Consider the following 12,270-nt stretch of genomic DNA (forward strand, 5'->3'; position numbering starts at 1 on the left):
ATTTTTCTCTGCCTTAAGAACCGCTAATACAACAGTGGTCCTCAGGCCTTTTATTGTAATGCAGGGCTGAAGATCTGCAGTAAATAATGCATCTACCCAACTGGAATTACTTCTACTGAAGTTCAGTCTGACTGTGGAACTTGGCAGTAAGGAGCAGGGAACCAAATAATTAACAGATATTTGGTATTTACCCAAATAATTGAGCTTATTTAGTTCTAGTGCCTCTCAGTGCGTCAAAGGTCAGGTGTAGACTTACCTGGTCTAGAAATGGCTCTTAATAATATTAAATAATGGGGAATTAAATAAAAGGGTTTTAGGGGTTGTGGTGGTGGTTGTTGTTGGGATGTTTGTTTTTGTTTAGCAGAGAATTGTTGCTTTTATCTGTTTGTGTCTCTTCTGGTTTATTTACCTAGTTTCTTCTTTGCCTTTTCTGCCATACAGTTGGTATATTTTGCTCAGCATCTTTAGCTGCTGGGCTCCTTTTTTGATATATCTTCCCGAGCTATTTACTTGTACCAATGGTGCTTTTTTTTTTTTTCCCTTCTAGATATCTGAAAAAATATCCTCTGTATTAAGTTTGTCGTGTTATTTCATCTGTTTCCTGTATTCAGGAAGATATTACCTTGCCTTAGTTATCTTTACTGCTCTTTTCTACCCTCTCTAGTCAGTTACTTTTGTACAAGGCTTTACTAGTTGCACATGTTGACTGTTGTAGAGACCTGACAGTTCTTTCCACGATTAACCTAGGACATGCTTGAATTTAGGCAGCATAGCAGGCTGAGGAGTTCACTTAAGCTGCACACTGTTGCCATTGAGCTCATTCATGCAGCCTTATGTAAACTGTATCCAAAGGCCAAACAGGCCTTCTGTCACCTTGGTTCACATTGAAATTGGATTGAGATCTGGATCCTAGGTTTTGTACAGCTGAATGCAACGCTACACATTGAGTTTCTTCTTAGGAACTTATTTTAATGTTTGGATGTGGGTATTTTTTATAGCGTTTGAGATCAGTTTCCTGTAATCTCCCAAGACTTTACATCTATCAGTATATGCTTTTGACTAGGAATTGTATTTTGTAGCTAAACATGTAAGGTTTTTTGGGATATGCTTTTTATTTCTTCCACATTACCCAAAACATCAGTGAACTGTGTCCAACTTGAATATTTCTGTGCTGCAGCCACATAAATACTGTGCTGCTGTTGTTGCGCATGCTCAGGCCACTGGTAAGGTGGTAAACTCCTTAACCACAGTGCCTCGAGTCAGTTCCATTCATAGTGTTTATCTTTAGCTTTGGAAGGAAGCTCTGAGCATGTATCTTCCCTTCTGTTTATCTAGCTTATAATAAGCTGCCAGGATGCTTGAATGGCTTCATGGCTGGCATCCAGCCCTTCACCCAGGAAAATATTTTGCCTTAGCTTTGGCTGGAGAGAATTGAGATTCAAGGAAATGTAACACTACACCTGGATGTTCCTTGTCCAATCTGGATGGAAGCTGACTTTCCCTTTCTCTTGTGACTAATTCACGACTGAAAAGGTTAAAGCTGATTTTAAGGGGCTCTTAAACAGACCACTTTGAAAGTGCTGGTAGCTCTCTAAATGTGGCAGTACAAAACCTTTTTATATTTAGATAGTGAAGAGGGGGTGGGGTGATAAATAGCTGCCGCTGTACTTACTCCTCACGGTGTATTGCAACTAAATGTTCACTAAATGCTCAAAGCCCCATTTTAAATAGGGAGTAAAATCCACAACTCTTCAAAATAGGGTTGAAAGCACCAGTGTCTTACTGAGGGTCCTTCAAGGGAGCTTCAGTCCCTTAGCTTAACTGCGTGGCAGTCAGTCATCTTAATGACAAACAGCCACCTCAAGGAAGAGCCCAATTGTAGTAGTGAACTGGAGCACATCACCTTGTGAAAAGGGGTGAAAATCTCAATTTAGGTAAGCAGATACCTTTCCTTATCTATCTTTGTTCTCTAAAGGAAGGCCTTTTTCTCCCTAAACTGAAATGTAATCTGCTTTGCCTGTGTGCAACACAACCTTCCTGACCTTCCCCAAACATCTTAGTCTGGAATTGGCATCTGCTGCCAGAGTAGGATTCTTCTCCTACTCTAACACCTCAGTCCCCCTTCTCAGGTTCCAGGCATGCTGCTGTTGTGTGCCACACTCACTGGTCTCTCTGCTGGCTTCCTTGTGAGTCAGGGTTATAGGTTAGTTGATCTGATCTTCCTAAAAGGCAGTGAGTGACAGCCAGATTTGCTCTGTGCAGTTTGACAGTCTGGTCATGCCAAACACAACATGTCTGACTCCTGCCTAGTCAATTCCTTTCTTGTTCTCCTACTTCCGAGAGAAATAAATATCTTCATAACAAGTTGCAATAAAGAAACAGGTGGGAAACACTGGTCACTAAATTAAACTTAAGAAAACAGACTTCTTGTCAACATTTACTTCCTAGTAGTATCTGATAAAGTAAAAAGGAACCAATTTAGACAAGTCACAGAATCACAGTCATGTTTCACTGGTACCTTTTGAGTCAGTTTCTTTCTTCTGAATCTTGTGGTCTGTTGTGGAGTTTTACTAAACTGATCCATGACAGAGTAGCTATGAATAGAAGAATTAGGCCAAAGATCATAAACAAAATGCAGAGCTTAAATAATGTAGTCAAGTAAGAGAAAACTTGAGCTTTGTAGTGAAACAGTTGTTCTAGTGTTTCTTGGTATGTGTACATCTTTTTCTAATCAAGAAAGTTATTTAAAGCATGAGGGGTGAAAGCATCATGACTGGCTCTATCTTGCCATTCAGTAGATTCACGTTTGCATAACTGGTCAGAAGTATCAAACAGGTGATATTCTTAGAGAATTTAAAGTGCTATGAGTATTTTCTACTTGATTTTATGATGTGAAAATTTCCAGTTATCTTCTAATATACATCAGACTGTAGAAGAGGAACGATAGGATACGGTGTCACTTGAATTTCTGCAAAAACTAATCACATTTCTGCTTCTAGGAAGGAGATTTCTGTGGTCTGAAAGACTGCATTATTCCTCATAAAATGCATTTGAGATTCATTACACTGAAAAGAGAGTGTGATGGTACCTAACTCTAACTTTAGTGCTTCTGAAATTTGGTAGACATGCACTGTAACATGTGGATGTTGATGTTTATAAGAACTATTTGAGCGAGAAAAGTGTCTCCTGTCAATTTTACTCAGATTTTGTTGCACCACTGATATTTCTAAAGTACTTTTTTTCTGTAAAACGTTTGCCTCAATGCTGCTAGTATTTTCTACCATGGCATTTGGGTGATCAGAATCTTATGATACAATAACTGACATCTAGATGAATGCAGAAAATGTGTTTCGTGAAGCAAGTTGAGCCACTCCGTGTGAGTTTGCAGCTTTTTCTGTTGTCGCTTTCCTTTTTTTTCAGTGTAATAGGATTCCTGTTAAAGGGCTGAAGAGCTTAGAAAGAGTTGAACTGCTGTTTAGTAAGCCTTCGATGAGGTACTTCATTGAAGCTAGACAGTGAGTGTTTTGTGACAGAAGGAAAAGCTGAGGGGGATGGGAGGAGGAGGAGGAAGCTACGACATGACCAGGGCTGGCCTCTTCGCATTCCTCCAGGGCTTGCTTTTTTAAAATTGGAAGCTGCTTTTATAGATGCTGCTCCAAACAGGTTTGGTTTTTTCCATACTATCCCGTTTAGACTTTGGAATGCATGTACGAAAGGGCAGGCCCCCAAAGTGACTTTCCAATCTGTTTTCGTGATTCCAGCCAAGTTCCCTTTAATGTATGGAGCAGGCGAAGTTGAGCTGACTCTCTTATAATATCACGGAACTCAGGCGCAGCTGCTGCTTTAAGTGGCACTGTGTGATAATACAACAGCTCTGCTATTTACTGGGACTTAAGTGCCTGGACTGGCACACAGAGACATTATATGAAATCCGAAAGCATGCGGATAAAGGAAATTTCTTTGCGGCAAGATCCTGATCTAAGGAAGGAGTTGGCACTGCTAGCTCGAGGATGTGATTTTGTTTTACCTTCTAGATTCAAGAAGAGACTGAAAGCTTTTCAGCAGGTCCAGGTTTGTCTTTCAGATCTTATGCAATTAAGTTACTGTAGTTAATTGTGCTTCTTCAGCTACACAAGTTGCAGGAAATATCAAAGTTCTTGCTCAACTAGCAGTATTTCAGTAAGTTTCATATCTGATGATCTCTGTGTTTTAGAAGACTATGCAGGTGGTTCTCTGCAAACAAACAATAGGCAGGAGGGCTTACTGAATCGTGTGGTGTAGATAAAGTGTGATGTTTACGCAGAGGTGCATGCAGTTGGACATTGGTGTGCTTGATGCCATTAGACTTCTACAGCCTGTTTTCCATAATCTGCATGCTTTTTTTTTCCTGGGGTTTTAACTTACCTTTTAATGAAACTAGGCATACAGAATTGGCTAAAACTGTACTAACTCAAGCAGCATATGTTGAAAGGTGCTTTCTTACTTGCACGATGACCCTGAAATCCCTTATATTGTTCATTTCATTTGAATTTTAAAGAGATATCTGTTGTACTAGCAGCGTGGCAACATGTGCCTTTCTGCTGTTTTGCAACAGTGAGTTAAATCCACCATTTTAAAGTGAGCTCATAATTGAAAATAGAAGCGTTTGAAATGCATACTTAGTAGGAAAACTACTTACTGAGCGAATGTTTCAAAGAGATATTTTTTTTTCTAGGAGAGAGGCAAAAGCTTACAACTGTTTTATTGGAAAACTGATATTTCCTCAACCACCAACTAACTTGTGTTTTGGTGGTATACAAATTCATTCACTTTGTCCTTACCTCACCTTCACTTCTAATTCACTAAAGGTACATCTGTGACAGCATGTATGACATTTCTTCTATACTCCTTTTAAATAAGGGAAGTTTGGCATCCAAATAAAAATTGGGTTGTCTTTGGATTTGTGGCTTTTCCAATCATTCTAAATATAGCCTGCTACTTAATTTTGTATTCCGTGCACTAGTGTCCCTTTCAGGTGACCTTCAAGAGAGGGCCACGGAGCCCTGTGATGGTGAAAAGGTGTTAGGCTGGTATCTGCTGCGTTGTTATTTCAATTTTCTTTCAGCTGAGTTTTATAAGCAATGTTTATTCCTTTACTGAAAGCAGAGTTCAAGTGCTAAACCCCTCTCTTTCAAGTATAAGTTTGTGATTGAAAGTATTTTGCTACTTGAACTGTTGATGATGAAACTACCAAAAGAAATGGAAATTACATCCTTAATTACCCAAAAGTAGCAGTTAATATTTAGGAACCTCAGAGTTCAAAGTAGGCTACTCATGGCATCCTGCTGTAAACAAATGCTGTTATTACTGTGAGTGGTGCCCCTTAACTTGGTCTGTCTTTCATCGAGTGATAGTTGGATTGCTTGGGCTTGTATGGGGCATTTTTGTGTTGAACTTGGAAAGATCTCAGTATAGTAAGATAATGCATGTCTAAAAGCAACTAAATCTTTAAGAAAACAACTTGACTAATCCGTAGCTTTTTATATACTTCAACAATAAACAATCATTTCTCATTTTTATCTAGCTTTGCACTTCCTTGGCAAACGGCAGTTGTAGAATAACATACCTTTGGCCCCTTAATTGTATTATGGACAATGTTGTGTGGGTAGAACAGGCTTAATAGCCATGTAAAATTAATCTTGCATCTTTCTTTGCTCAATTTGATATATTTCATCTGAGGTCCTTATTTTGATTCTATTAAGGAGAATTTTTGGAAGTACCTTTAAAAACAAACAAAAAAAGTGTTGCTAACTGTTGGTGTAGAAAGACTGTTTATTTGACACTAATACTAATTAAAAGTCATGCCTCACGGGTCAAGAGCATTTCAAAGAGCAGATGTTCATCTTCTATTGCGTAATCTTTAAAGAAATTTCATGTTGATATGAAAAACTGCTTATATTCCTTGTAGAACAAATGAGTTTCATTGCCATCAGAGTTTAGTTTCCTATGCTATTGCAGTATTGGCTTTCAGGTAGAACAGACAGTTCATGCATCTGATGTAAAATCGAGCAGAATTGAAGGTCAACCTATTTTCCCATGCTCTTACTATTCTTCAGTAATGTTCATATCAATGAAGTTCTAGTAAATTGTTAGACAAACGTCAGATTCTTGTTATGATGTTTAGTGCTATAGGAGCTAACGTCTTATAGAGTTATGGTGGTGGATAGTGAGGTGGAATGTGTGTCTCTGTATTTGCTCTGAGGTGTTCTGGAGTGACTGTGGGTCTTGCACATACTTCAGGAATCCTGAGAGAGTTGGTTTTGCATAGAGACATACAGGTTATTTGTAGATAATCCTCTGCCTATTGGAAAAGGAGTGTAGCAGATTGAGCTGTATGTACATCTTTACATAGGCAACCAGTGGTGAGATGGGTAGCTTTGGAAAGCGATGCAACAGGCTGCTTCTCAAGGGTTGCAGTTATAGATGAAAATTGATAGAACTGATCAAAATAGGGCTTTCTGGGAAAATAATTTCCTCAAGAATGAGGTAAAAACAACACACAGCCGTTGGAGTGCTCTGTGTTTTGGGAAACTGAGTTTTTGAGTAGTTGATTTTTGAACAGAACTAAATTGAATGTGAATTCAGCTTCTCACATTGGTTGTAAGAATGACCGTTTTTCAGACAATTTTATATCTCCAGAATATAGTGAACTGAAAATGCAGCACTTGACGCTGTGTCCATCTTGCTCATCAATTTCTCTGAAACTTTGGAGGGAAACTATCACTATGTCAAATGGACTGGCAACTTAAAGATGTGAACTGAAAGGCTTATTACCTGCTGGTAGCAGAGCTGGGTGTTTTAGCCAAGAGCTGGTGACATCCCTACCTGTCAGAGCTGGAATGTAAGTGGGATCATTACCCAGGCTATTTGAGGAAAATACATCTGAAGTTGAAAACAAAATATTAGCGGAATAAAATGTATCTGTGTGCAGTGGCATGCTTACATACATGTACCATAGTGTTAGTTAAACTAGGAAAATGAGTGGCTGTGTGTGTTTGTTTGTTTTTTATTTTACTTAGTCTCATACTACTGTGTTGTAAATCAGGTGAGTTTTAATGTGAAAACTGGACTTTGTAAGAACCAAATAAACTCATGCCGAATGTGACGATTTAAAAACTGAAAAATTGCCCTGAATCTTGAATGAATGCTTTAAATTTCAGTTCTAGGACTAAGTGCTGGCTTGTTCTCTGATATTTTAACTGCATCATACCTTCATCTGCTGTTACTGCTCGGTGATCCCCATAGCTGGATGCGTCACACCTCCGCATGGAAATGGCAAGCCTTTGGTTCTGTGGCCACCTGTTAATGATACCAAATGCTGCTTATGCGTGCTATTTATGTCAGCTCTATGTGAAATATTTCAACTTCTCCACTGTGCCTACAAGATTAGCTTTCCTCCTGAGTGAAGTTAGATGTTAGTGCCTCTTGATTGCTTTTGCACTCCTCTGTTAGCAACGTGTTCTTTAAACTCCTGTGGCACATTCACGATGACATCAAATGCAGAGCCTGTAGGTGTTCAGGTGTGCTGTGCTGATGTGTGGTGGTGCCTCAGAGCACTGATTCTTCCAGTGATTAAGATAATATTCCAACTTCTGAGGGAAAATTAAGTTTTGATAAGCTTCACTGAGGCAGTTTTACATCTGTACTCATAGAAGTCATGTAGATATTAGAGGTCTCCAGCAAGCCAGCTTTCCTAACAGGGTCTTTTTCTACCATAACCTTTGTTTGGAAACCTGTTGGTAGCTTTCTGGGGGTGGATGGAGGAGCAGAATAAAAAGCGCTGGGGGGGGGGATGGGAAATGGAAGTCTGACTCTAGCTGATAGCTATGCGTGATGTTAGTTTGTTGGTATAATGCCAGTATATTACAGCAGATGCCAACATTTAAGACAGAATGAAAACATCCAAGCTGCCCACAGAGTCTGGCTTGCTAAGATGAGATATTTCCCATAAATGGTGCATCACTAATGGATTGCCAGACTTTAAGCTTTAGCTGTTTAGAGGAAACTGTAAGCAAACTGATGCTTTTCTCCCACTTTTGCAATAGAAACACCTGGTATGAGCTGAGCTTCAAATGTACTGGCTGCACTGTGGCAGCACCTTCTTTACCTCCTTTTGGCTGGCAGTAAACTTATGCGTATATGTACTGCTTCTGTGGAAAAGCCAGTATGGTGCTTACAGCTTATATGACTTGGAGCACAATGAAGTAGTGTAGATGTTTGTACCCTCTGCAGATGAATCCTGACCCAACAATTCAGAGATTGAGGAGTTCTCATGTACTTTTTCTTCTTGGAATAAAACTTTCACTGCCTTTTCTCCATTTTAACATACCTTTACCTTTATTATCACTAACATTAATAACAATATGTGTCTTCTGTCAGTGGTACTACTTTGTTTCCTAGGAAGCGTGAAACAGTTTGTTACACTTCTGTAAAATATCTTTCAACTTGTACATGATCAGAGGGATACGTGATTGCTTTCATAGTCATCTGAATCAGAATTGGTTGGGGCACTGCCAGACAGAAGCTAACAGGACACTTGCTGCAATTGCTGACTGCAGCTCTGTAATGCTACTGAGCTTATTTGATAATTTTCTTGAATAGATTTTTTCTAAGTTTAGTTTCATTGAGTGACTGCAATTTGTTTTGCTGTAAACATGGAAGGCCACAGAGTTTACGAATTAAGTGGATGTCTGTCTTAGCCTTGTTTGTTACTTCTGATGTTGAACTGATGGCCTGTCCTGTCAAGGGCTGTTTTCCATAGACAAATGTTAGAATTGCCTGAGGTAACTGACTGTCACTTTTTCCCCATTAAAATGATGTTTAGTCAGTCATGACTCCTTTGCAGGTAGTGAGTCCCAGTGTGATCTACTAGCTGTGTACAATCAATGTGATTATGTACTAGGAGGGTCTTACCAGCTAGTCTCCTGAAAACAGTTGAAGTGACAGAATGTGCCAGTTAAAAAATAGGAATACTGATTTAACCTGTGATCAAAGTATTTTCTGAGAAAGCTGCAACTATATGAAAAATTGGGTATTTTATTGACTTGGATACTTCATTTGACGTAGCTCATAAAATGGAGGGTGCCTGACAACAATTCGCAGCCATTAACATTCTTGTACTACTTTTGTCTTAGCACAAAAGAAGTTGCCTTTCTTTACCTGGATTTTTTATTTATTTTTTGTTTGTTTGTTTGTTTTTGAAACTTTTTTCTCCCTTCTCCCTGTTCTATAATCGACACCGTTTTCATTTTCAGAATTGGCAGAGGGGGCAGAATGTGTTTTTGTTGGTCAGTCACAGCAGACACTTAAAGGATCCTCCTACGCCCAAAGGCTTTGGTAAAAGTTCTGTCAGCAAATAGAGGAAATTACTCACAACTGTGTGAGATATGTTCTGTTCATATGCTTTGGCTTTTGGGGGAGAAGGTAACTAACTGTTCCTTCTTCTATTCCACCTGTGCCCCGTCCCAAGGCATTTCTGAATAAATCATGGCACTCCTTCTAATTGAATGACTTTTTTATTGCTGAAGTTCTATGTAAGTATGCAGAAAATAGATAAAGGCAGCCATGCTTGGAGGTGTTTCTATAGCAATCATGTGTCTTCAGTGGCAGGACTGAATTACTTGGCTTCAGCTATACCAAATTGCTACCAAGCCTAACAAATCAGGATTGTCCTTCAGCTTCCAAAATCATAGTTGCAGAACTCAGGTATGAAATCTATTAGTACATTATATACAATACTGAAAGTGAGATTAGCAAGCATGTGCCTTAATGGTTAGGTATCATGCAGAAAAGTGATGTTAATGTACCTCTGATGGAAGACTAATTAAAATCGTGTCTTGGTCATTTGAAAACTTCCCCTGTGCTTGCATGTTTATTCCACGCTACTTCTGAGTATGTGGATGTAATACATCTTGTCTGAGGTGGCATGCTTCCCACTGAATGTATTTTTATTGCACAAGATGTTATGTATGGAATGTATTTCATAGCTCTAGGTGGAAACTTCTCCTGGATTCCACTACCTACTACCTCCTCCTACATGAGACTTAACACACTATCCCAAACAAACTTGTGTAGATGGTCAAGGCACTGCATGCTCTGCTGAAATACTTAAACTTTAACATAGATTTCTATTCAGTGGCTTTCTCATGGGGCTTGTGTTGACTCTTGAAGTGTGGCTTGATAAAAGAGAAAAGAATTACTGATAGTTCTGCAACTGTCAGAAGGGGCAATTTTGAGCTTTAGTAAGACTTTCAAGCCTATGCACCAATGGTGCTTGCCACAGCAATTTCACTCAAACTTTCCCTAGCTATCATGTGATAAAGAGTAAATAGCTAAAGTGCTTGTTACTCTGCTATTGAGACTGAAAAAAGGGAGAAATTTGATCCATGTGGCAAGCAAATTAACACATTTTTTTTCCTCAAAATATGTGACTGCTGCTATTCCAGTGAGAAAATTAATATTTTTCTAGTTTATTAATAAGATGGATTTTCTAATACTAAATTGTAAAATTAATGTAGATTCGTATCTCTGCAACTTAGTAGACATATTCTAGGACTGATATTTTTGTGTTGAAGTTGATACTTGCTGTTGGCATGGACCACGTGAAAAGCTTGTTACTGCACTGGAAGCACAATAAGATTTGATGAGTGTTTAAAAGTAAGTAAAATCATACAAATCAACTCTTCTGAGCTTTCTATTTGCAGTTTGACCACCAGCTGCCAAAACAGTAAGGGTTTTGCCTGACGTTAGCGAATGGAAGAGGGATCAGACCAATTAGGTTCATCAACTGCTTGATCTCGAGCTTATGTTAAGTATCTGTACTATGAGCCTCTGAACACAGTGAGGCTGACAGAGTTATGTGAAAGGTTATCCTTTATTAGAGCTGGTTGCATGCACTTACAGCAAAGAAGAAATTGAATATATATTTTTAGGCTGTTGTACTCTGGTTCTGATTCCATACTTGCAACTGCATGTTGCAGTGTAAGTCTAGAGTCTTCCTTAGGCTTAATATTTACGAGTGTAAATTCCAGAAGGTGTCAATTCCAGAAACTCCAGACTGCCTCAATTCTGCCAGAATGGGACATTGTGGTATATGGCTTAGTTGCTGGAGTAAAGTTGCTTTAAAATTAGGGACTCTCATCTGCACTGAATGACAAAACCAAAAGACCATACCCTTTTTAATAGAAATATTCTTGAGTGTCAACTGCCACGAACGTGCATAAATCAGATGCAAACGATAGCAGTCAATCTGTAATAATGAGAGAGTGCAAAACCTGGCACACCATCAGGAGACCCCTAAAGTATTTGCAAGGGCAGAATTTCAAGGTGAACTAAGAACTGTAACACAGACTGTGCTGGGTGGGTCACTGAACAGTTGTTCCCTTATTGATTCACAGGATCAATATGTATAAAATCAGAAGCAGTGTAGCTTAAAGTACTTTTTTTTCTTCCTAACAGCATGTGGCTTTATGGGAAAGTGTATTCCTTTTTCTATTTCCTTTCACTCTCTGTAGCACTAATTTCAAGTGACTACAGGCCAAACTGGATCAGGGGGCTGATCTGAGTTAAGGCTAACAGCAAAAGCAAGCCAATTTAAAACTCTGTCAGGGCTAAAATTAATAGATGTTTATCTCTTACTGTGGAAAGAAGAGCATGTATGATAAAATTAGTTTTTATAGCGTGTCCAAAAACAGCTGCCAGATAACAACCGAAGGCTTGGAAGAAGCAACTGGGACTAAAGCATTTGTTTCAAGAGGACTTTTGCACGCATTGCCTGACACCCATTTTTGGCATAGGCTCATTCTCTGTAGATGTGTCCCTAAGCTTGGCCAGTCATGCCCGTTTTAGATTTCCAATTATGTTAAAATAAGATTAAATGCTGTCTTAGAGCAGTTTCAAGAGTAACATAGGCTTATTTCAAACAAAATCACCCATAGTGTTCCTCTCATCATCCTGAAGTTAGAATTGTGTTGCTTCTAAGTGGAGCCAACTCGGGGGAAACCAAATGAGAACAAATACTCTAAGGTTGCTTTTTAGCAATATTCTTGGGGCTCCGCTGCTCTGGGCTACCACTGGTACCAACACAAAGGTTGGTAAGTTCTATGTGCAGGAGGAGGTTCATTGGCTTGCCTTATGCCATGCTGTGAGAACTTCATTAGTAAGCTTTCAGACTAAATTACTGTTTTCAAACAATATTTCAGAACAGTAGCTGGATTTTACAGAAAGAGTCTG

General features: G+C 39.0%; 1 protein-coding gene across 6 annotated transcripts in view; it reads left to right on the forward strand.

Moving 5' to 3' along the window:
• Nucleotides 1-12,270, forward strand: part of PPP2R3B (protein phosphatase 2 regulatory subunit B''beta) — a 46,666-nt gene that overhangs the window by 11,264 nt on the left and 23,132 nt on the right. Inside the window, exon 1 of one of the 6 annotated variants that reach the window (XM_072356878.1) lies at nucleotides 3,549-4,065. The exons of 4 other annotated variants lie outside the window; for them this stretch is intronic. In XM_072356878.1, the coding sequence (XP_072212979.1) occupies nucleotides 3,925-4,065 (141 nt within the window). In that variant the 5' untranslated portion in view covers nucleotides 3,549-3,924. Of the gene's footprint in view, nucleotides 1-3,548; nucleotides 4,072-12,270 lie in introns of those variants that run through there. One more of the 6 variants, XM_072356870.1, reaches the window with a different exon arrangement.

The sequence above is a fragment of the Excalfactoria chinensis genome, chromosome 1, assembly GCF_039878825.1.
Source record: "Excalfactoria chinensis isolate bCotChi1 chromosome 1, bCotChi1.hap2, whole genome shotgun sequence".
In the NCBI taxonomy this organism is placed as follows: domain Eukaryota; kingdom Metazoa; phylum Chordata; class Aves; order Galliformes; family Phasianidae; genus Excalfactoria; species Excalfactoria chinensis.